This window comes from Triticum urartu, chromosome 4 (genome assembly GCF_003073215.2).
Source record: "Triticum urartu cultivar G1812 chromosome 4, Tu2.1, whole genome shotgun sequence".
In the NCBI taxonomy this organism is placed as follows: Eukaryota; Viridiplantae; Streptophyta; class Magnoliopsida; order Poales; family Poaceae; genus Triticum; species Triticum urartu.
In genome coordinates this window covers 483,210,877-483,236,151 of record NC_053025.1, presented here as the reverse complement: position 1 = coordinate 483,236,151, position 25,275 = coordinate 483,210,877, and the positions used below count along the sequence as shown (strand labels likewise).

Here is a 25,275-nt window from a genome sequence, read left to right as displayed (position 1 = left end):
ATATAACGCACTTTCACAACTCTTTATCCCTTTCTTACTCAATACATGGGATGTGTGAAGATTACCCCTCTTGCGACAAGCCTACCATGCGGCTATGCCTCTAAGTCGTGCCCCGACACGTGGGAGATATAACCGCATTGTGGGTGTTACAAGTTGGTATCAGAGCCATCCTTGACTTAGGAGCCCCCTGCTTGATCGAATCATTGACGTTATTGAGTCTAGAACAAAATGTTTTGAGTCTTAGGATTATATATATTGGGGAGTAGGATTCTTTTTACTCCTAAGTCCCTTCGTCGCTCTGGTGAGGCCTCCTGATGTAGAAGTTTTGACTCTCCTCTCCTCAAATTTCACAAAAAAATTAGGATCACGCAGGTATCTTGGAATCGTTCCGATAGTTTTGTGACGATAACATTGTTCTTGGTGCCTCCGGACATTTAGGGGTTGTGGCAGTGTCCCGGGGAGTTGAGCTCCAAGGTGTTGTCGTCACAATTTTATCATTGCAGTTCTGGAATACCTGAGTTTCGCCGACATCAAAAATCTCTTTTATGCAGTTGTTGGTGAGATAACCTCGACGCCACCCAGTACTGGAGCGGGAGTTCGGGAGTATTGCCATAACTCGTATAACGGATGCTTTTCGAAGGTTGAGGTACTTGATTTCCGAAGGTTTCTTGGTTATGTGTTGAAGGATGGATACAGCTGGATGTAGGGATTGTTAGTTTGGGTGAGATATTATGCTTCCCTTGTATCCCCAATATCTGATTGCATAACCAGAAAGTTTTGGGAGTTTATAAGTGGGAATTCAAGTAGCTCCTAGGATATCTTTCCGACAGAGGTATGATATGAAATTGGGGTTCGACGTCTAGTGGTCCACCTATCCAGGGTTGGTTTTATAGTGGTCACATTGTGTCTTAAAGAGTCCTTGGCTATGCTGACTCGGGGACGCTTCGTATGCCATGTGCAGTGCCTTGTACATGATGGTGCTGTACGATCGAGCCCGTGTGGGCCCCACCATGAAAACTTCGGATGAAATCTCTATCATATGTTTGTTCCGGCTTATTCTACAAGCCAATCCTTGTTTTGTTTTGAGTTGTGATATTCGAGTTGCTTCGAAGTCAAATGTGGATTCCATACCTTTCCTAAGCGGTGTTCTCATATTTCTATGTGAATACTAATCCTTCATGATAATCGAGATTATCATGTCAATCCTTTTCAACCGGCATGTTCCTCTTCAAGTGGATCCGATCATTTTCAACATCCGCAAGATCAACTCTAAGTTTTTCTCATCGGTGTTTGTTTCATCCGTCCCCAAGTATCCTTTATTTTCCCGCCCTCCCACCCTTTTGTTTCAAGGACTCAGAGATATTCAAATCAACTATCCATTTTATTCACACGAAGTCTTTTCATTCTTTTCCTTCAATGTTTTTATCCGGTGATTCTCAGGAAGATACTAAGGAAGCTTCGAGTTTATAATTCTTCATTCTTTTTCTTCTCCGGTGGATTCAATTCAAGCTTTGTTGATCATATTCCTTTCCTCATTTTAAATGATTTCTCATGCCGGTGCACTTCTTAATCATCCACCTCTTGCTATCCATGTTTATCTGGAGTGCTGAATATATCCCAGAAGATTCAAGTTTCTATTCATAATCCTTTCAAGCTATTTCGAGGTCTTACCTTATTCAAGCCATTTAATTCAACCGGCGCAACCTCTCTTTTAAATCGTTCAACGGTGTTTCTTTTGAGTGGGCCCTAACCCACAGGTCTTTTCCCAGGATCTTACCTAACTCTTCTAATTTTCCCGGAGCTATCCTCAAATTCTTTCAAAGTTGACGTAAGAATGAATTATCATCAGTCATATGTCTTTCTCCAAGATCTTTCAAATACTTTTCATCATTGGCTCAACCTTTCTATTCCTCATCCCGGAGTATCTCAACAGTTCATGGTGGTGTTTCTCGTCGTCATTCTCGGATTTGAAGACCGAAGAAGACTTTTCTCTCAATCTTGTCCATTCTCTCGAAGATTCGCGATTCTAGCTTGATGCCATCCTCTCATAATTGTTTTCGATTGTGACAATTCTTTTCACCCATCCGGAGCAATTCAGGGGTCTTCTCAGTTTGATTCCCCGGAGCCCATCATCTCAGAAGTATTCATTCCAGCTTTCAACTCATATTTCTCCAAATCTTACCGGTGCATCATTCAAGTATTCTCTAATCAGCTCGTGATCTATTTGGTCTTGTGTATTTATATTCTCTCAAGGATCTTCATTCTTTTTATAATTCTTCCCGGTGTTTATTTATTTTATTTTTCTTCGTTCTTTTTCAATTCTTATAGTGGTTCGTTCAAGAGTTCTCTTCCATGGTTATCATATTAATTCATTCATTCTTTCCAAGCCTACCGGTGGATCGTTGAAGACCTTCCTCAAGTTTGCACTATATCTATCTTAATTCTTTCAATGAGAATAAGTAGTATGCCAAATCCGTTGCTTGTCATCAATTTAAATTGGTGAAGGATGCGCATAACATAATCTTATTATTGTTTCATCCAAGTGATCTAATTTGTTCTTTTCGGAGTTGTTCATCATATCACATTCTTGGTCCGAGATGCTTCATCTTTTCTTTTCCGGAGTGCCAAGTTTTCCGCATTATCTCGTCACGAAGCTCCATCTAATCATTGCAAAGATTCTTCTGGAGTTCTTTTCAACTTTCCTTTCGCTTGATCATTCTTTTTGTTACCGGAGTTCTTCATGGAGGCTCAACATGGTGGTTGGTCAAGGATTCTTTTCATTCTCTAATTGTTCTTCAAGTTTTCTCTCGAAGTTATGATCCGCCAAGCTTTACTCTCAAATAAACATGGTAATCAACACATGTCTTGTTTTGAGGAGTTCAAGCATTCTTCATCTTGCACTCCGAAGTGCAATTCTTGCTCTCTTATCTCTTGAGGTGGTGTTATGTCACTCTTGACAATTTCCCTTCGTGTTTCATGATTCACAAGCTGTTCGGAATGACATATTTTAAACCCATCATTTTCAATTCGTTCATGAGAGCCTTTGCAACCCATCAATCTCTTCATTGGAGTTATATTGGGTTATATTTCACCTAAAGCTTTCCCTAAGGATTGTCTCTATTTATGGTGCTTATAAATGACCCAAGTTCTTCATTTATCCTCCCGGTAAAATAAGTTTCTCGTCTCCTTGTTCATATCAATACAATCTACTGTTTCCGTTAGTGGCAGAATTTTGCCTCAATTTTGAGATGCTTTTCATAAGCCCACTATAAGCTTATTCGTTTCATTGTTGGTTTTTCCAACAATTCCATTATAACCTTATTGGAAGGGTGCTCTCCAAGTTCATTTGTGGCAGAAGTTGTCATTTTCTTCTCCGTTCCTTTATCCCAACAATCTAGCTTATATTCTTTTGTTCCGGAAGCATTGTGATGTTGCTCTCTTCACTCTTCATCTCGAATTGTGAGGATCATGTTCTTTCCTTTTGCTTATCCATTTAATCGGAGTGTCGTGTTTTCATTCGAGCTCTCTCATGTTATCAAGTTTTGCCTGCCTTCTCAACCGGAGTGCCGTCTGAAATCCTTCTTACACCTTGTGCCATTCTTTCAATAGTTCCGGAGGCAGTGTGTTGTTGATATCATCAAGTATCCTCTCATCTTGTCAAGTTCATGTTCAATTCCTTCCTTTTTCAATCGGAGTGCTGCCCAAATTACACCATTCTTTTTTCCTTCTCTATCCTGTTTTAACCAGAGTGTTGTGTCTATCATTCCACTTCTAACCAGACTCTCATCCAAGTGCTTTCTTTTTGCCAAGCTCATATTCTTTACCTTCCTTTTCCAACCGGAGTGTTGTCGTAATTGATCCTTATCGTTCCTTGTACATCTTGTTTCTACCGGAGTGCTTGCATGTACTTCTTGTCCATTGCAACCCTGTTTCTTATGTCTTTCAACCTACAAGGTTCTAGTAATGTTCCTTGTTCCTCTTTTCTAACGGAGTGTTTTCAACTTCGTTCATCTCTGTTGTATTCTTTCTTTCAAGTTTTCAACCTCTCAAGGTTCTTTGGTTTCACTCATTTGTCAAAGAAGCAACTTAGTTTTACCTCTTCTCTTCCTTTTCCGCTTCTATCCGGTGCCATCCTAGATCTCGGGACGAGATCCTCTTGTAGTGGTGGAGTGTTGTAACGCCCCGAGACCGACACACCAGGTGTCTTCTAGTTTTTCGCTATCTTTGCCATGTCTTTCGCTTGCGTGTTGCATCTTGTCATGTCATCATCTGCATTGCATCTGCATGTTTTCAAAACTTGCATCCATCCGGTTTCCCTTAGTTCTCTCCGTTGTCCGTTCTGAACCCAGACACACTTGCACGCGTCCGCGGCACCTCCGAAATAGTATTTTATAAGTGGCCAGAAAATGTTCTCGGAATGGGTTGAAAATTGGCATGCGGTGTTGTTATAGTGTAGATAGGCCGCCTGCCAAGTTTCATCGCATTCGGAGTCCGTTTGATGCCCCAACGGATAACTATAGCGACAATATAGTCGGTTAAATCGTCGGACGTTTTCGGTCTCCGAAAATTGTTGCCTGTTTTTCCCTCTCTTTCCTCCCTAGACCGTCTACACAGTCCACTACCTACTGCCGGGCCCAACCTAAACTCTCTCGTCAGCTCGCGGCCCTCCTCGCACGTACGTCCGAAAGCTGTCCCGGACCCGATCCGGGCAGTCGTCACCGTTGCAGTCGGATCATCCCCAGACATCTATAATACATCTCCGTTTTCTCATTTGGACTCCCCTAACCCACTTATTCCGGATCATCCGATTATAATCGGAGGGACCGGATAGCCCCTAATTTAACCCACCTGCTATATATATATACACACACAGATGAAACCCTAGCTGTCCCATCCATCCATCTAATCCTCCCAGCCGCCGCCACTCACTCTCCCTGGTTTCTCGGGAGCTTGTCCCATCGCCGCTGATTCCCTCCTTCATCGGGATCCCCATCCCACCAACCACCACAGCCGAGCGCCTCCACCTTGCTTTTAGCGCCACCCAACCAGATCGCAACCTCCTTCTCCTCTTGCCGAGCCACCACACCCGCAGCCTCGCTGCCGCGAGCCTCCTGTCCTGATCGCGCAGGCCTCCTCGTTCCTCCATCCCGCGCAGGAGCTCGCTCCCGAGCTCAGCTGCGTTCACGCCCGATCACCGCGCTCCTGGATCCTACCGACCCCGTGCACCATGAGCTCCCTCACATGGTGCCCTTGTGCACCGGGCTCTTCAACAACCCCTGCGTCGCCCACGTCAAGCCGCCGCCGCGCCAGTCGCCAAGCCACGCCGCCGGAGCACCAGGACTCTCCCGCACCTCGTCGCCGATCGGAACCGTGCCTCCTCCGCCGTCCCCGCGCTGCACTCCACTGCTGCTTCCCCTGCGACCCGAGAGCGTTGCCTCCTCTGCTTCGATGCAGGAGAACGACGGCCTCGCTCATGCGCACCTCCAGCGCCAGCAGGGCTGCGCCGATCCGCTGTCCCAAGGCCAAGCAGCCGGCTTGCCCTGCGCCTGCCTCCCCCAGATCAGCGTTGAGCCGGCGCCCTTCGGTCCCCGCGCTGCCGGCGAGCATCATTAGGCCCCAGGTTCCGTGTCCATCGCCCTCTTCTTCCTTCTTTTCCGTTCTTCTCCATCCTCTCTGAAAAATCCCTCTCCCTCTCTTTCTTCAAGTGCACAGGAAGTGCTCCGCCGTCGTTGCTGTTCGCCGGAGCACCGGTGCCCCGAATCCGTCGTGGCGCTGCCGTCCCGAGCTCCTCCCGCGCCCTTGCCTTGTCTGTGCAGCTGCGCCGCTGCCTGCCTTCGACCCCACTGCTCGATCCCCTGCTTCAAGGACGAGACGATGGACGCCCGCGCCGTGCGTTGACCTCGCCAGCAAGGCCCAGCGCCTGCGTCCAGCCGACCGGGCCAGGCCCAATGTGAGCAGCCCCCTTTAGCCCCTCTCCTGTACACTCGGGCCAGTCAGATTCAGCCCGCTTATGGTTTTTTTCCAGATCCGCGGTTTTGCTGTTTAACCAGGGATTTGTAGACTTGCAGAAAAGTCCCTCTAGATCATGCATTTCATATCTCACAAATGATGCATCATATGTAAAAACTTGAAATATGAAAAATGACTAGAATTTCATCTAGTTCCACAATATCCAACTTTCATGCATGTTTGAAATGTTTAAATTGATGTTTGCATCAATTTGCTTATATGCCATGCTAAAATGCTTTATTTCATAACTAAATAACCGTAACTCCAAATTTAATAAACTTTATATGTAAATGGGGTAGAAAAATGCCTAGTTTCACATGGTGGCATTACTTTGCATGTTTAACAACTCTAAAAATATGATTTAGGGCAGAACAGTACCAAATCCATAATTTGCACATGAGGATTTACTGAAATTGTTGTTTGTTATTTCCGGCCTCATTTAAACTTGACTAGATAGTTAGTTTATGTATGCTTCACCTCTTGCCATGCTAACCAACATTTAATATTGTTGAGTACATAAACAGGAGAGAACTAAATAAGTCATGTGGTGTTCCGTCAATATGCAACTCGTTGCATATTGAGCTCCACTTAATTTGTAGTATTGTTTGTGCACTTTGCCATGCCATGCCTCATTAAACCGGACATGCATCATGCCATGCTTATGTGATGGTTGTTTACTATGTTGCTTTCTTCTTTCCGGGTTGCTTCTCTCGTTAGGTTCGGTTTTGTTCCGGAGTTGTGAGGATTCGTTCGACTACGTCTGTTTGTCTTCTTCATGGACTCGTTCTTCTTCCTTGCGGGATCTCAGGCAAGATGACCATACCCTCGAAATCACTTCTATCTTTGCTTTCTAGTTGTTTCTTCTATCGCTTTGTCACGCTACCTACCACTTGTTATATCATGCCTCCCATATTGCCATGTCAAGCCTCTAACCCACCTTCCTAGCAAATCGTTGCTTGGCTATGTTACCGCTTTTGCTCAGCCCCTCTTATAGCGTTGCTAGTTGCAGGTGAAGCTGAAGTTTGTTCCTTGTTGGAACATGGATATGTTGGGATATAACAATATATCTTATTTAATTAATGCATCTATATACTTGGTAAAGGGTGGAAGGCTCAGCTTTATGCCTGGTGTTTTGTTCCACTCTTGCCGCCCTAGTTTCCGTCATACCGATGTTATGTTCCTTGATTTTGCGTTCCTTACGCGGTTGGGTGTTATGGGAACCTGTTGACAGTTTGCTTTGAACAAAACTCCTCCAGCCAGGCCCAACCTTGGTTTTACATTTGCCCAACAACCTATTACCCTTCCCTTGGGTCGGCCAACCCGAGGGTCATCTTTATTTTAACCCCCGGGCCAGTGCTTCTCTAAGTGTTGGTCCGAACTGGGCGATGTCCGGCGCCCCCTGGGCAACCAGGGTCTATGCCAACCCGACGTCTTGCCCATCCGGTGTGCTGATACGTCTCCAACGTATCTATAATTTTTGATTGCTCCATGCTATATTATCTACTGTTTTGGGCAATATTGGGCTTTATTATCCACTTTTATATTATTTTTGGGACTAACCTATTAACCGGAGGCCCAGCCCAGATTTGTTGTTTTATGCCTATTTCAGTGTTTCGAAGAAAAGGAATATCAAACGAAGTCGAAACGGAATGAAATCAACTGGAGAAGTTATTTTTGGAAGGAAAGCAACCCAGGGAACTTGGAGTGCACGTTAGGGGAGACATGAGCTGCCCACGAGGGTGGGGGGCGCGCCCACCCCCCTAGGGCGCGCCCCCGTGCCTCGTGGGGCCCCCGTGGCTCCTCCAACGTACTTCTTGCACCCATATATATCATCGTACCCTAAAACTTCCAGAACGAACAATAGATCGGGAGTTACGCCGCCAGAAGCCTCCGTAGCCACCGAAAGCCAATCTAGACCCGTTCCGGCACCCTGCCGGAGGGGGGAATCCTTCTCCGGTGGCCATCTTCATCATCCCGGTGCTCTCCATGACGAGGAGGGAGTAGTTCTCCCTCGGGGCTGAGGGTATGTACCAGTAGCTATGTGTTTGATCTCTCTCTCTCTCTCTCTCGTGTTCTTGAGGTGATACGATCTTGATGTATCGCGAGCTTTGCTATTATATTTGGATCTTATGATGTTTCTCCCCCCCTCTACTCTCTTGTAATGAATTGAGTTTCCCCTTTGAAGTAATCTTATCGGATTGAGTCTTTAAAGATTTGAGAACACTTGATGTATGTCTTGCCGTGGATATCTGTGGTGACAATGGGATATCACGTGATTCACTTGATGTATGTTTTGGTGATCAACTTGTGGGTTCCGCCCATGAACCTATACATAGGGGTTGGCACACGTTTTCGTCGTGATTCTCCGGTAGAACATTGGGGCACTCTTTGAGGTCCTTTGTGCTGGTTGAATAGATGAATCTGAGATTGTGTGATGCATATCGTATAATCATACCCACGGATACTTGAGGTGACATTGGAGTATCTAGGTGACATTAGGGTTTTGATTGATTTGTGTCTTAAGATGTTATTCTAGTACGAACTCTAGGGCTGTTTGTGACACTTATAGGAATAGCCCAACGGATTGATTGGAAAGAATAACTTTGAGGTGGTTTCGTACCCTACCATAATCTCTTCGTTTGTTCTTCGCTATTAGTGACTTTGGAGTGACTCTTTGTTGCATGTTGAGGGATAGTTATATGATCCAATTATGTTATTATTGTTGAGGGAACTTAAACTAGCGAAAGTATGAACCCTAGGCCTTGTTTCCACGCATTGCAATACCGTTTACGCTCACTTTTACCATTAGTTACCTTGCTGTTTTTATAATTTCAGATTACAAATACCTTTATCTACTATCCATATACCACTTGTATCACCATCTCTTCGCCGAACTAGTGCACCTATACAATTTACCATTGTATTGGGTGTGTTGGGGACACAAGAGACTCTTTGTTATTTGGTTGCAGGGTTGCTTGAGAGAGACCATCTTCATCCTACGCCTCCTACGGATTGATAAACCTTAGGTCATCCACTTGAGGGAAATTTGCTACTGTCCTACAAACCTCTGCACTTGGAGGCCCAACAACGTCTACAAGAAGAAGGTTGTGTAGTAGACATCAAGCTCTTTTCTGGCGCCGTTGCCGGGGAGGTGAGTGCTTGAAGGTATATCTTTAGATCTTGCAATAGAGTCTTTTAGTTTCTTGTTTTATCACTAGTTTAGTTTATAAAAGAAAACTATAAAAAAATGGAATTGAGTTTGTCTCATACGCTTGACCTTTTTAATATCTTTCGTGAGTATGATGGAAAGGATAATTGTGCTCAAGTGCTAGAAGAAGAAATCTATAAAATGTTTGGCACTAAATATTTGAATGATGAGCATGATTGCAATGTTGTTAGTATGAATTCCTTGAATATCCATGATGCTAATGATATGCAAAGCCACAAGCTTGGGGAAGCTATGTTTGATGAAGATGATATCTTTTGTCCCCCAAGTTTTGATGAGCAAATTTATTATGACGAAAGCATGCCTCCTATCTATGATGATTATTGTGATGACACGTATGATTTAAAGAATAATGATATCCATGAAACTTGTCATCATGATTTTAGTTTTCAATTGGATTATGCCTCACATGATAATTATTTTGTTGAGTTTGCTCCCACTATTATTCATGAGAAGAATTTTGCTTATGTGGAGAGTAGTAAATTTTGCATGCTTGTAGATCATGAAAAGAATGCTTTAGGTGCTGGTTATATTGTTGAATTCATTCATGATGCTACTGAAAATTATTATGAGGGAGGAACATATGCTTGTAGGAATTGCAATAATATCAAGTTTCCCCTCTATCTGCTTAAAGTTTTGAAGTTATGCTTGTTTTGCCTTCCTATGCAAGTTGATTCTTGTTCCCATAAGTTGTTTGCTCACAAAATCCCTATTCATAGGAAGTATGTTAGACTTAAATGTGCTAGTAATATTCTTCATGATGCTCTCTTTATGTTTCAATTCCTATCCTTTATGTGAGCATCATTGAAATCATCATGCCTAGCTAGGGGCGTTAAACGATAGCGCCTGTTGGGAGGCAACCCAATTTTATTTTAGTTCCTTGATTTTAGTTCCTGTTTAGTAATAAATAATTCATCTAGCCTCTGTATATATGTGGTTTTATGTGTTTAATTAGTGTTTGTGCCAAGTAGAACCTTTGGGAAGACTTGGGGAAAGTCTTGTTGATCATGCTGTCAAAAACAGAAACTTTAGCGCTCACGAGAATTGCTGCAATTTTTATTTGGAGAGTGATATTTAGTTAATTCTTTTTGAATATGATTAATAGATAAATTCCTCAGGTCCAGCAATTTATTTGAGAATTTTATGAGTTACAGAAGTATACGTTTGATCCAGATTACTACAGACTGTTCTGTTTTTGACAGATTCTGTTTTTCATGTGTTGTTTACTTATTTTGATGAATCTATGGCTAGTAAAATAGTTTATAAACCATAGAGAAGTTGGAATATAGTAGGTTTAACACCAATATAAATAAAGAATGAGTTCATTACAGTACCTTGAAGTGGTGATTTATTTTCTTATACTAACGGAGCTTACGAGTTTTCTGTTAAGTTTTGTGTTGTGAAGTTTTCAAGTTTTGGGTAAGGATTCGATGGACTATGGAATAAGGAGTGGCAAGAGCCTAAGCTTGGGGATTCCCAAGTCACCCCAAGGTAATATTCAAGGATAGCCAAGAGCATAAGCTTGGGGATGCCCCGGAAGGCATCCCCTCTTTCGTCTTCGTTCATCGGTAACTTTACTTGGAGCTATATTTTTCTTCAGCACATGATATGTGTTTTGCTTGGAGCGTCAATTTATTTTGTTAGGATTTTCTTGCTGTTATTTAGAAAAATGTTTTGCATCTTTTATTCCAATAAAAGTGGCATTGATAGTCTTTACTATGCCTATGTTACAAGTCTTCATGTTGCTGTTTGAAAACAGAAAGTTTACCGCTGTTGCAATAATTCCCTAGAAAATTCAGAATGTGATAAAATGTTTAAAACTTTTGCATATTAAGCTCTGATAAATTTAATACAATGGGAATTTTATTTCATAATTTTTGGAGCTAGGTAAGTATGGATGTTGCTACATTCTTTACAGACTATCCTGTTTAGGCAGATTGCTGTTATGTTTGCATTGTTTGCATATGTTTGCTTATTTAATGATTCTATTTGAGGATAGGACTATTAAATATGCAGAGGCATTAAGTATGAAATGTTGAATAATAATTTCAGTGATTTGCTACAGTAGAGTATGATAAGGTTTTGGCAATGGTTTATACTAACTTATCTCACGAGTCCTTGTTGAGTTTTGTGTGGATGAAGCTTTTGAGATTTAGGGAGACCGTGATATGAGAGGAATTAAGGAGACACAAAAGCTCAAGCTTGGGGATGCCCAAGGCATCCCAAGATAATATTTCAAGAAGTCTCAAGAATCTAAGCTTGGGGATGCCCCGGTTGGCATCCCACCTTTCTTCTTCAACAACTATCGGTTAGTATCGGTTGATCCTAAGTTTTTGCTTCGTCACATGATGTTTTCTATTCTTAGAATGTCATTTTATTTTTCTTTGCTTGCTGTTTGAATAAAATACCAAGATATGAAATTCTTAAATGTTAGAGAGTCTGCACATAGTTGCATAATTATTCGACTACTCATTGATCTTCACTTATATCTTTCGGAGTAGTTTGTCATTTGCTCTAGTGCTTCACTTATATCTTTTACAGCATGGTGGTAGTTTTATTTTGAAGAAATAGATGAACTCTCATGCTTTACTTATTTTAAGAGTCTTAAATAGCATGGTAATTTGCTTAAAATCCTAATATGGTAGGTATTCAAGAATAATAAAATTCTCTTATGAGTGTGTTGAATACTAAGAGAAGTTTGATGCTTGATGATTGTTTTGAGATATGAGGATGGTAATATTAGAGTCATGCTAGTTGAGTAGTTGCGAATTTGAGAAATACTTGTGTTGAAGTTTGTGATTGCCGTAGCATGCACGTATGGTGAACCGTTATGTGATGAAGCGGAGCATGATTTATTTATTGATTGCCTTCCTTATGAGTGGCGGTCGGGGATGAGCGATGGTCTTTTCCTACCAATCTATCCCCCTAGTAGCATGCGCGTAGTACTTTGTTTCGATAACTAATAGATTTTTGCAATAAGTATGTGAGTTCTTTATGACTAATGTTGAGTCCATGGATTATACGCACTCTCACCCTTGCACCATTGCCAGCCTCTCTAGTACCGCGCAACTTTCGCCGGTACCATAAACCCACCATATACCTTCCTCAAAACAGCCACCATACCTACCTATTATGGCATTTCCATAACCATTCCGAGATATATTGCCATGCAACTTTCCACCATTCCGTTCATCATGACATATTCATCATTGTCATATTGCTTAGCATGATCATGTAGTTGACATAGTATTTGTGGCAAAGCCACTGTTCATGATTCTTTCATACTTGTCACTCTTGATTCATTGCATATCCCGGTACACCGCCGGAGGCATTCATATAGAGTCATACTTTGTTCTAGTATCGAGTTGTATCATTGAGTTGTAAATAAATAGAAGTGTGATGATCATCATTCAATAGAGCATTGTCCCAACAAAAAAAAGAGAGAGGCCGTAAAAAAAGAAAGGCCAAAAAAAGAAAGGCCAAAAAAATGGGGGGGGGGGGACAATGCTACTATCCTTTTACCACACTTGTGCTTCAAAGTAGCACCATGATCTTCATGATAGAGAGTCTCCTATGTTGTCACTTTCATATACTAGTGGGAATCTTTCATTATAGAACTTGGCTTGTATATTCCAATGGTGGGCTTCCTCAAAATGCCCTAGGTCTTCGTGAGCAAGCGAGTTGGATGCACACCCACTAGTTTCTTTTGTTGAGCTTTCATATACTTATAGCTCTAGTGCATCCGTTGCATGGCAATCCCTACTCACTCACATTGAGGCATCTCCATAGCCCGTTGATACGCCTAGTCGGTGTGAGACTATCTTCTCCCTTTTTGTCCTCTCCACAACCACCATTCCATTCCACCTATAGTGCTATGTCCATGGCTCACGCTCATGTATTGCGTGAAGATTGAAAAAGTTTGAGAACATCAAAAGTATGAAACAATTGCTTGGCTTGTCATCGGGGTTGTGCATGATTTAAATATTTTGTGTGGTGAAGATAGAGCATAGCCAGACTATATGATTTTGTAGAAACTTATTTTGGCCATGTTATTTTGAGAAGACATGATTGCTTAGTTAGTATGCTTGAAGTATTATTATTTCTATGTCAATATGAACTTTTGTCTTGAATCTTATGGATTTGAATATTCATATCACAAGTAAGAAGAATTACATTGAAATTATGCCAACTAGCATTCCACATCAAAAATTATCTTTTTTATCATTTACCTACTCGAGGACGAGCAGGAATTAAGCTTGGGGATGCTTGATACGTCTCCAACGTATCTATAATTTTTGATTCCTCCATGCTATATTATCTACTGTTTTGGGCAATATTGGGCTTTATTATCCACTTTTATATTATTTTTGGGAGTAACCTATTAACCGGAGGCCCAGCCCAGATTTGTTGTTTTATGCCTATTTCAGTGTTTCGAAGAAAAGGAATATCAAACGAAGTCGAAATGGAACGAAATCAACTGGAGAAGTTAATTTTGGAAGGAAAGTAACCCATGGAACTTGGAGTGCACGTCAGGGGAGACACGGGCTGCCCACGAGGGTGGGGGGCGCGCCCACCCCCCTAGGGCGCGCCCCCGTGCCTCGTGGGGCCCCCGTGGCTCCTTCGACGTACTTCCTACACCCATATATATCGTCGTACCCTAAAACTTCCAGAACGAACAATAGATCGGGAGTTCCGCCGCCAGAAGCCTCCGTAGCCACCGAAAGCCAATCTAGACCCGTTTTGGCACCCTGCCGGAGGGGGGGAATCCTTCTCCGGTGGCCATCTTCATCATCCCGTTGCTCTCCATGATGAGGAGGGAGTAGTTCTCCCTCGGGGCTGAGGGTATGTACCAGTAGCTATGTGTTTGATCTCTCTCTCTCTCTCATGTTCTTGAGGTGATACGATCTTGATGTATCGCGAGCTTTGCTATTATATTTGGATCTTATGATGTTTCTCCCCCCTCTACTCTCTTGTAATGAATTGAGTTTCCCCTTTGAAGTAATCTTATCGGATTGAGTCTTTAAAGATTTGAGAACACTTGATGTATGTCTTGCTGTGGATATCTGTGGTGACAATGGGATATCACGTGATTCACTTGATGTATGTTTTGGTGATCAACTTGCGGGTTCCGCCCATAAGCCTATGCATAGGGGTTGGCACACGTTTTCGTCGTGATTTTCCGGTAGAGCTTTGGGGCACTCTTTGAGGTCCTTTGTGTTGGTTGAATAGATGAATCTGAGATTGTGTGATGCATATCGTATAATCATACCCACGGATACTTGAGGTGACATTGGAGTATCTAGGTGACATTAGGGTTTTGATTGATTTGTGTCTTAAGGTGTTATTCTAGTACGAACTCTAGGGCTGTTTGTGACACTTATAGGAATAGCCCAATGGATTGATTGGAAAGAATAACTTTGAGGTGGTTTCATACCCTACCATAATCTCTTCGTTTGTTCTCCGCTATTAGTGACTTTGGAGTGACTCTTTGTTGCATGTTGAGGGATAGTTATATGATCCAATTATGTTATTATTGTTGAGGGAACTTAAACTAGCGAAAGTATGAACCCTAGGCCTTGTTTCCATGCATTGCAATACCGTTTACGCTCACTTTTACCATTAGTTACCTTGCTGTTTTTATAATTTCAGATTACAAATACCTTTATCTACTATCCATATACCACTTGTATCACCATCTCTTCGCCGAACTAGTGCACCTATACAATTTACCATTGTATTGGGTGTGTTGGGGACACAAGAGACTCTTTGTGATTTGGTTGCAGGGTTGCTTGAGAGAGACCATCTTCATCCTACGCCTCCTACGGATTGATAAAACCTTAGGTCATCCACTTGAGGGAAATTTTCCACTGTCCTACAAACGTCTACACTTGGAGGCCCAACAACGTCTACAAGAAGAAGGTTGTGTAGTAGACATCATGTGCCCTGAGAACAGGATATGTGCAGCCCCTATCGGGATTTGTCGGCACATTCGGGCGGCTTTGCTGGTCTTGTTTTACCATTGTCGAAATGTCTTGTAACCGGGATTCCGAGACTGACCGGGTCTTCCCGAGAGAAGGAATATCCTTTGTTGACCATGAGAGCTTGTGATGGGCTAAGTTGGGACACCCCTGCAGTGTTTAAACTTTCGAGAGCCGTGTCCGTGGTTATGTGGCATATGGGAATTTGTTAATGTCCGGTTGTAGAGAACTTGCACTTGACTTAATTAAAATGCATCAACCGCGTGTGTAGTCGTGATGGTCTCTTTTCAGCGGAGTCCGGGAAGTGAACACGGTTCTTGTGTTATGCTTGAACGTAAGTAGTTTCAGGATCACTTCTAGCTTCTCGACCATTGTGTTGCTTCTCTTCTCGCTCTGATTTGCGTATGTTAGCCACCATACTTGCTTAGTGCTTGCTGCAGCTCCACCTCATTACCGTATCCTACCCATAAGCTTAAATAGTCTTGATCTCGCAGGTGTGAGATTGCTGAGTCCTCGTGACTCACGGATACTTCCAAACAGTTGCAGGTGCCAATGATACCAGTGCAGGTGGCGCAACCAAGCTCAAGTGGGATCTCGTTGAAGATCTTGATCGTTGTGTTGTTTCGTTTCCTGTTGATCAGTAGTGGAGCCCAGTTGGGACGATCGGGGATCTAGCATTTGGGGTTGTCTTCCTTTATTTTGGTTCCATAGTCGGACCTTTGATTACCTTGGATGATGTATGGATTATTTATGTATTGTGTGAAGTGGCGATTGTAAGCCAACTCTTTATCCCTTTCTTATTCAGTACATGGGATGTGTGAAGATTACCCCTCTTGCGACAAGCCTACCATGCGGCTATGCCTCTAAGTCGTGCCCCGACACGTGGGGTATATAGCCGCATTGTGGGTGTTACATTAGGCGAAGCCCTGCGTCGGTAACTTCATCATCACCGTCATCATGCCATCGTGCTGACGAAGCTCTCGCCCGACACTCAGCTGGATCTAGAGTTCATGGGATGTCACTGAGCTGAACGTGTGCAGATCATGGAGGTGTCGTACCTTCGGTGCTAGGATCGGTTGGATCCTGAAGATGTACGACTACATCAACTGCGTTGTCATAATGCTTCCGCTTACGGTCTACGAGGGTACGTAGACAACACTCTCCCCTCTCGTTGCTATGCATCACCTAGATGGATCTTGCGTGTGCGTAGGAATTTTTTTGAAATGACTGCGTTCCCCAATAGTGGCATCAGAGCCAAGTCTATGCGTATATGTTATATGCATGAGTAGAACACAAAGGAGTTGTGGGTGTGGGTATATACATATTGCTTGCCATCACTAGTTGATTCTTGATTCAGCGGTATTGTTGGATGAAGCGGCTCAGACTGACATTACGCATACGCTTACGAGAGACTGGTTCTACCGACATGCTTTGCACACAGGTGGCTGGTGGGTGTCAGTTTCTCCAACTTTAGTTGAATCGAATTCAATGAACATGGTTCTTTCTGAAGATCAAAAAGCAATCACTATACCGCATTGTGGTTTTTGATGCGTAGGTAGGAATGGTTCTTGCTCAGCCCATAGCAGCCACGTAAAACTTGCAACAACAAAGTAGAAGACGTCTAACTTGTTTTTTCACGACATGTTGTGATGTGATATGGTCAAGACATGATGCTAAATTTTATTGTATGATATGATCATGCTTTCTAACAGAGTTATCGGCAACTGGCGGGAGCCATATGGTTGTGCTTTATTGTATGAAATGCAATCACCATGTAATTGCTTTACTTTATCACTAAGCGGTAGCGATAGTCGTAGAAGCAATAGTTGGCGAGACGACAACGATGCTTCGATGGAGATCAAGGTGTCAAGCCGGTGACATTGGTGATCATGACGGTGCTTTGGAGATGGAGATCAAAGGCACACAATGATGATGGCCATATCATATCACTTATATTGATTGCATGTGATGTTTATCTTTTATGCATCTTATTTTGCTTAGTTCGGCGGTAGCATTATAAGATGATCTCTCACTAAATTTCAAGGTATAAGTGTTCTCCCTGAGTATGCATCGTTGCTACAGTTTGTCGTGCCGAGACACCGCATGATGATCGGGTGTGATAAGCTCTACGTTCACATACAACGAGTGCAAGCCAGTTTCGCACACGTGGAATACTCGGGTTAAACTTGACGAGCCTAGCATAGGCAGATATGGCCTCGGAACGCTAAGACTGAAAGGTCGAGCGTGAATCATGTAGTAGATATGATCAACATAGTGATGTTCACCATTGAAAACTACTCCATCTCACATGATGATCGGACATGGTTCAGTTGATATGGATCACGTGATCACTTAGATGATTAGAGGGATGTCTATCTAAGTGGGAGTTCTTAAGTAATTTGATTAATTGAACTTTAATTTATCATGAACTTAGTACCTGATAGTATTTTGCATGTCCATGTTGTTGTAGATAGATGGCCCGTGTTGTTGTTCCGTTGAATTTTAATGCGTTCCTAGAGAAAGCTAAGTTGAAAGATGATGGTAGCAACTACACGGACTGGGTCCGTAACTTGAGGATTATCCTCATTGTTGCACAGAAGAATTACATCCTGGAAGCACCGCTAGGTGACAAACCCGCTGTAGGAGCAACACCTGATGTTATGAACACCTGACAGAGCAAAGCTGATGATGTCTTGATAGTTCAGTGTGCCATGCTTTACGGCTTAGAACCGGTACTTCAACGATGTTTTGAAGGTCATGGAGCATATGAGATGTTCCAGGAGTTGAAGTTAATATTTCAAGGAAATGCCCGGATTGAGAGATATGAAGTCTCCAAAAAGTCCCACAGTTGCAAAATGGAGGAGAATAGTTCTGTCAGTGATCATATACTCAGAATGTCTGGGTACCACAACCACTTGACTCAGCTGGGAGTTAATCTTCCTGATGATAGTGTCATTGACAGAGTTCTTCAATCACTGCCACCAAGCTAGAAGAGCTTCGTGATGAACTATAATATGCAAGGGATGGTTAAGATGATTCCCGAGCTCTTCGCAATGCTAAAGGCTGCGGAGGTAGAAGGAGCATCAAGTGTTGATGGTCAACAAGACCACCAGTTTCAAGAAAAAGGGTAAGGGGAAGAAGGGGAACTTCAAGAAGAATGGCAAGCAAGTTGCTGCTCAAGTGAAGAAGCCCAAGTCTAGACCTAAGCCCGAGACTGAGTGCTTCTACTGCAAAGGGACTGGTCACTAGAAGCAGAACTGCCCGAAGTATTTGGTGGAGAAGAAGGATGGCAAAGTGAAAGGTATATTTGATATACATGTTATTGATGTGTACCTTACTAATGCTCGCAGTAGCGCCTGGGTATTTGATACTGGTTCAGTTGCTAATATTTGCAACTCGAAACAGGGGCTACGGATTGAGCAAAGATTGGCTAAGGACGATGTGACGATGCGCGTGGGAAATGGTTCCAAAGTCGATGTGATCGCCGTCAGCACGCTACCTCTACATCTACCTTCGGGATTAGTATTAGACCTAAATAATTGTTATTTGGTGCCAGCGTTGAGCATGAACATTATATCTAGATCTTGTTTGATGCGAGACGGTTATTCATTTAAATCAGAGAATAATGGTTGTTCTATTTATATGAGTAATATCATTTATGGTCATGCACCCTTGATGAGTGGTCTATTTTTACTAAACTTGATAGTAGTGATACACATGTTCATATTATTGAAGCCAAAAGATATAAGTTTAATAATGATAGTGCAACTTATTTGTGGCACTGCCGTTTAGGTCATATTGGTGTAAAGCGCATGAAGAAACTCCATGCTGATGGGCTTTTGGAATCACTTGATTATGAATCACTTGATGCTTGCGAACCATGCCTCATGGGCAAGATGACTAAGACTCCGTTCTCCGGAACAATGGAGCGAGCAACAGACTTGTTGGAAATAATACATACTGATGTATGCGGTCCGATGAGTGTTGATGCTCGCGGCGGGTATCATTATTTTCTTACCTTCACAGATGATTTGAGCAGATATGGGTATATCTACTTAATGAAACATAAGTCTAAAACATTTGAAAAGTTCAAAGAATTTCAGAGTGAAGTGGAAAATCATCATAACAAGAAAATTAAGTTTCTACGATCTAATCGTGGAGGTGAATATTTGAGTTATGAGTTTGGTCTTCATTTGAAACAATGCGGAATAGTTTCTCAACTCACGCCACCTAGAACACCACAACGTAATGGTGTGTCCGAACGTCGTAACCACACTTAATTAGATATGGTGCGATATATGATGTCTTTCACTGATTTACCGCTATCGTTTTGGGGTTATGCTTTAGAGACGGCTGCATTCACGTTAAATAGGGCACCATCAAAATCCATTGAGACGACACCTTATGAACTGTGGTTTGGCAAGAAACCCAAGTTGTCATTTCTTAAAGTTTGGGGCTGCGATGCTTATGTGAAAAAGCTTCAACCTGATAAGCTCGAACCCAAATTGGGGAAATGTGTCTTCATAGGATACCCAAAGGAAACTGTTGAGTACACCTTCTATCACAGATCCGAAGGCAAGATATTCGTTGCTAAGAATGGATCCTTTATTGAGAAGGAGTTTCTCTCGAAAGAAGTGAGTGGGAGGAAAGTAGAACTTGACAAGGTAATTGTACCTACTCCCTTATGGGAAAGTAGTTCATCACAGAAATCAGTTCCACTGATTCCTACACCAGTGAGGAAGCTAATGATGATGATCATAAAACTTCTGATCAAGTTACTACCGAACCTCGTAGGTCAAGCAGAGTAAGATCCGCACTAGAGTGGTATGGTAATCCTGTTCTGGAGGTCATGTTACTTGACCATGACGAACCTACGAACTATGAGAAAGCGATGATGAGCCCAGATTCCGCAAAATAGCTTGAGGCCATGAAATCTGAGATGGTATCCATGTACGAGAACAAAGTGTGGACTTTGGTTGACTTGCCCGTTGATTGGCAAGCCATAGAGAATAAATGGATCTTCAAGAAGAAGACTGACGCTGACGGTAATGTTACTGTCTACAAAGCTCTTCTTGTTGCAAAAGGTTTTCGACAAGTTCAAGGAGTTGACTACGATGAGACCTTCTCACCCGTAGCGATGCTTAAGTCCGTCCGAATCATGTTAGCAATTGCCGCATTTTATGATTATGAAATTTGGCAAATGGATGTCAAAACTGCATTCCTTAATGGATATCTTAAAGTATGGTTGTATATGATGCAACCAGAAGGTTTTGTCGATCCAAAAGGTGCTAACAAAGTGTGCAAGCTCCAGCGATCCATTTATGGACTGGTGCAAGCCTCTCGGAGTTGGAATATATGCTTTGATAGTGTGATCAAAGCATATGGTTTTATATAGACTTTTGGAGAAGCCTGTAATTACAAGAAAGTGAGTGCGAGCTCTGTAGCATTTTTGATATTATATGTGGATGACATATTGCTAATCGGAAATGATACTAAATTTCTGAATAGCATAAAAGGATACTTGAATAAGAATTTTTTTCAATGAAAGACCTCGGTGAAGCTGATTATATATTAGGCATCAAGATCTATAGAGATAGATCAAGACGCTTAATTGGACTTTCACAAAGCACAGACCTTGATAAAGTTTTGAATAAGATCAAAATGGATCAAGCAAAGAAAGGGTTCTTGCCTGTGTTACAAGGTGTGAAGTTGAGTCAGACTCAATGCCCGACCACTACAGAAGATAGAGAGAAAATGAAAGTCATTCCTTATGCTTCAGCCATAGGCTCTATCATGTATGCAATGCTGTGTACCAGACCTGATGTGTGCCTTGCTATTAGTTTAGTAGGGAGGTACCAAAGTAATCCAGGAGTGGATCACTCGACAGCGGTCAAGAACATCCTGAAATACCTAAAAAGGACTAAGGATATGTTTCTCTTTTATGGAGGTGACAAAGAGCTCGTCGTAAACGGTTACGTCAATGCAAGCTTTGACACTGATCCGGATGGCTCTAAGTCACAAACCGGACACGTATTTTTATTGAATGGTGAAGCTGTCAGTTGGTGCAGTTCCAAGCAGAGCGTCGTGGCGGGATCTACGTGTGAAGCAGACTACATAGCTGCTTCGGAAGCAGCGAATGAAGGAGTCTGGATGAAGGAGTTCATATCCAATCTAGGTGTCATACCTAGTGCATCGGCTCCAATGAAAATCTTTTGTGACAATACTGGTGCAATTACCTTGGCAAAGGAATCCCAATTTCACAAGCACATCAAGAGACGCTTCAATTCCATCCGCGATCAAGTCAAGGAGGGAGACATAGAGAATTGCAAGATACATACGGATCTGAATGTTGCAGACCCGTTAACTAAGCCTCTCTCACGAGCAAAACATGATCAGCACCAAGACTCCATGGGTGTTAGAATCATCACAATGTAATCTAGATTATTGACTCTAGAGCAAGTGGGAGACTGAAGGAAATATGCCGTAGAGGCAATAATAAAGTTGTCATTTATATTTACTTATATCATGATAAATGTTTATTACTCATGCTAGAATTGTATTAACCAGAAACTTAGTACATGTGTGAATACATAGACAAACAGAGTGTCACTAGTATGCCTCTACTTGACTAGCTCGTTGATCAAAGATGGTTAAGTTTCCTAGCCATGGATAAAGAGTTGTCATTTGATGAACGGGATCACACCATTAGAGAATGATGTGATTGACTTGACCCATCCGTTAGCTTAGCACGATGATCATTTAGTTTACTGCTATTGCTTTCTCCATAACTTATACATCTTCCTATGACTATGAGATTATGCAACTCCCGAATACCGGAGGAACACTTAGTGTGCTATCAAACGTCACAACGTAACTGAGTGACTATAAAGATGCTCTACAGGTGTCTCAGATGTTGTTTGTTGAGTTGGCATAGATCATGATTATGATTTGTCACTCCGTGTATCGGAGAGGTATCTCTAGGCCCTCTCGGTAATGCACATCACTATAAGCTTTGCAAGCAATGTGACTAATGAGTTAGTTACGGGATGTTGCATTACAGAACGAATAAAGAGGCTTTCCGGTAACGATATTGAACTAGGTATTGAGATACCGACGATCGAATCTCGGGCAAGTAAGATACCAATGACAAAGGGAACAACGTATGTTGTTATGCGGTTTGACAGATAAAGATCTTCGTAGAATGTGTAGGAACCAATATGAGCATCCGGGTTTTGCTATTGGTTATTGACCAGAGATGAGTCTCGATCATGTCTACATAGTTCTCGAACCCGTAGGATCCGCACACTTAACGTTTGGTGGCAATCGGTATTATGAGTTTTTGTGTTTTGATGTGTCGAACGTTGTTTGGAGTCCCGGATGTGATCGCGGGCATGAAGAGGAGTCTCAAAATGGCCGAGACATAAAGATCGATATATTGGAACCCTATGTTTGGACATCGAAATGGTTCCGAGTGAGTTTGGGCATTTACTGGAGTACCGGGGGGTTACTGGAACCCCCCGGGGAGTATATGGGCCTTACTGGGCCTTAGTGGAAAAGAGGAGAGGAATGGAAATGTGGAGCCCGCCTATCCCAATCCGAATTGGGTGGGGGGCGGCCCCCCTTTCTTCCTTCTCTCCTACTCCTACTAGGGAAAGGGGGGAATCCTACTCCCGGTGGGAGTAGGACTCCCCCTAGGGCGCGCCATAGAGAGGGCTGACCCTCCCCTCCTCCACTCCTTTATATACGGGGGAGGGGGTGTGACGCCCCCGATTTGACCGTACACTAATCATACACGCAAATGTGTACGATCAAGATCAAGGACTCACGGGAAGATATCACAACACAACTCTAGACACAAATTAAAATAATACAAGCTTTATATTACAAGCCAGGGGCCTCGAGGGCTCGAACACATAAGCTCGAAAACACAAGAGTCAGCGGAAGCAACAATATCTGAGTACAGACATGAGTTAAACAAAGTTGCGTTAAGAAGGCTAGCACAAAAGCAGCAACGATCGAAAAGGCAAGGCCTCCTGCCTGGGAGCCTCCTAACTACTCCAAGTCGTCAGCGGTCGTCACGTAGTAGTAGGCATCCTCCGGGTAGTAGTAGTCATCAGTGGCATCGTCTGGCTCCTGGGATCCGTCATCTGGTCGCAACAATCGGGTATGGGGGAAAAGATGTAGCAAAGCAACCGTGAGTACTCATCCAAAGTACTCGCAAGACTTACATAAGATCTAAACTAAGTATGCATCTGTACCAAAGGAATGGGTTGTATCTGTGGACTAAACTGCAGAATGCCAGAAGGGAAGGGGAAAGCCTAGCCTATCGAAGACTAGCATCTTCTGGAAACCACCATCTTGCAACAACAGGAGGGAGTAGAGTAGCATAAAGTAAAGTAGTAGAAGTGTTATCAACCTCGGCCAGAGATCCTTTCTCGACTCCCTGCGAGAAAGCAATCCCAGAGCCATACTATCCAGTTATCATCTCATATCCCAGTCTCATCACAATCCACTTCTCATCACAAGTATCCAGTTCTAGTTGTATCGATCGGGATACAACTCCAAGTGTCCGTTACCATAGGACAGGCTATCGATAGATGTTTTCTTCCCTGCAGGGGTGCACCAACTTACCCACCACGCTCGATTAACTCCGTCCGGACACACTTTCCTGGGTCATGCCCGGCCTCGGCCAAACAATACGCCGCAACCCAACCTAGGCTTAATAGAGAGGCCAGCACGCCGGACTAAACCTATGCCCCAGGGGTCATGGGCCATCTCCCGGGAAATCCTGCACGTTGCGTACGCGGCCGGTGAGCAGACCTAGCTACCTCCTTCAACAAGGTAGGTGCTTTCCAGTCCAAAACGGCGTGCGCCGCTCAGTCGCTGACGTCTATTAAGCTTCGGCTGATGTATACGACGCAGAACGCCCATACTATGCCGACGTGATGATTAGTGCTATCAGGCCAGAGGCCCCTCGGATCAAATATCCAAATCGTAGTGGATTAGGAACGCGCGGTAACGAGCAGAGACTCACGATCGATGTGACCCCGTCGGCCCGTCTCGAGTACTTGCGGCAAGGGCTAAGAATGCCCAGCCACGCCTCGTAAGTATATTGCGGGCACCTTCCAGGTCAACCCGACTCCACATCACTCGCTATTAAGCTCGCGCGGGTATGCCTCAGGGTCGACCCATCTCAGTAACATGGCTCAGTGCAAAGTCATAGTAACCATAGTAAAAGTGTGTCTAACACCAAGGGGAAAACCCGAGGAATCACCCCCGGTGAATCCCACTCGATGTTATCATCAAGGTGAACGTAAGAGGATCCACCCTCAAGGTTCACACTTGAGGGGTTGCACGACAGAGCGGTAACGGAAATGGTTAAGGAGGAAATCACCCTCGATGACCTCGACCGTATAGCTACACTACAGAGATCTCATCAGGAGTGATGTAAGAGGTTCCACCCTCGGCACTCGATGGTAACTCTGCAGAGTCGTACAACTAGGGGGGTGATGTGCGGTGTCGGGGCCTGGACGTCGATCACGTTGATCGAGTCATCAAACATAAAGCGAGGCAACTGGGACAAGGTGGGGTCACTGATGGATCACTAACCAACCTATACTAAGCAGTTTAGGATAAGCAGGTAAGGTATGAAAGCAGGTAACAAAAACAGGCTATGCATCAGAGTAGGATCATACAGAAAGCAATAGCAGTTCTAATGCAAGCATGAGAGGGAAAGAAATGGGCGATATCGGAATGCTCAAGGAGGGTTTGCTTGCCTGGTTGCTCAGACAAGAAGGAGGGGTCGTCGGTCACAGAGGCATCAGCATCGTCACGGGGTCTACCAAAGAGAAGAGGGGGAAGAAATAGTAAATACATAGCAAGTAAGTGCATAACAGGACAACAGGCAGAGCTAGACGTGTTCTAACGCGGTGCTACACAATACCGGTGAAAGCGGAAGTCAACCAGGAATGTTTTCCCGGTTCCGGACCTATGTCAGACAGAGGACCGGAGGGGGAATGTTCCATGTTCAGCATGCTAGGGGCATGTGACATATGAACGGAC

The 25,275-nt window shown here is 43.3% G+C and overlaps 1 protein-coding gene across 1 annotated transcript; it reads left to right on the top strand.

Moving 5' to 3' along the window:
* The first annotated feature begins 4,889 nt into the window (after positions 1-4,889).
* On the top strand, positions 4,890-6,837 carry LOC125553970 (predicted GPI-anchored protein 58). Its single transcript, XM_048717605.1, has 3 exons — positions 4,890-5,620; positions 5,706-5,950; positions 6,727-6,837. The coding sequence occupies exons 1-3, from the start codon at positions 5,228-5,230 to the stop codon at positions 6,749-6,751; spliced, it is 663 nt and encodes a 220-aa protein (XP_048573562.1). The 5' UTR covers positions 4,890-5,227; the 3' UTR covers positions 6,752-6,837.
* Positions 6,838-25,275: the final 18,438 nt, after the last annotated feature.

What these genes read in the sequence shown, in the direction of transcription:
- LOC125553970 (XM_048717605.1), top strand. Translation starts at nt 5,228, where the DNA reads ATGAGCTCCCTCACATGGTGCCCTTGTGCACCGGGCTCTTCAACAACC. An exon ending in CGAGCATCATTAGGCCCCAG is followed by an intron (nt 5,621 to 5,705) that starts GTTCCGTGTCCA and finishes TCTTTCTTCAAG; the next exon opens with TGCACAGGAAGTGCTCCGCC. An exon ending in CCGACCGGGCCAGGCCCAAT is followed by an intron (nt 5,951 to 6,726) that starts GTGAGCAGCCCC and finishes TTCTCTCGTTAG; the next exon opens with GTTCGGTTTTGTTCCGGAGT.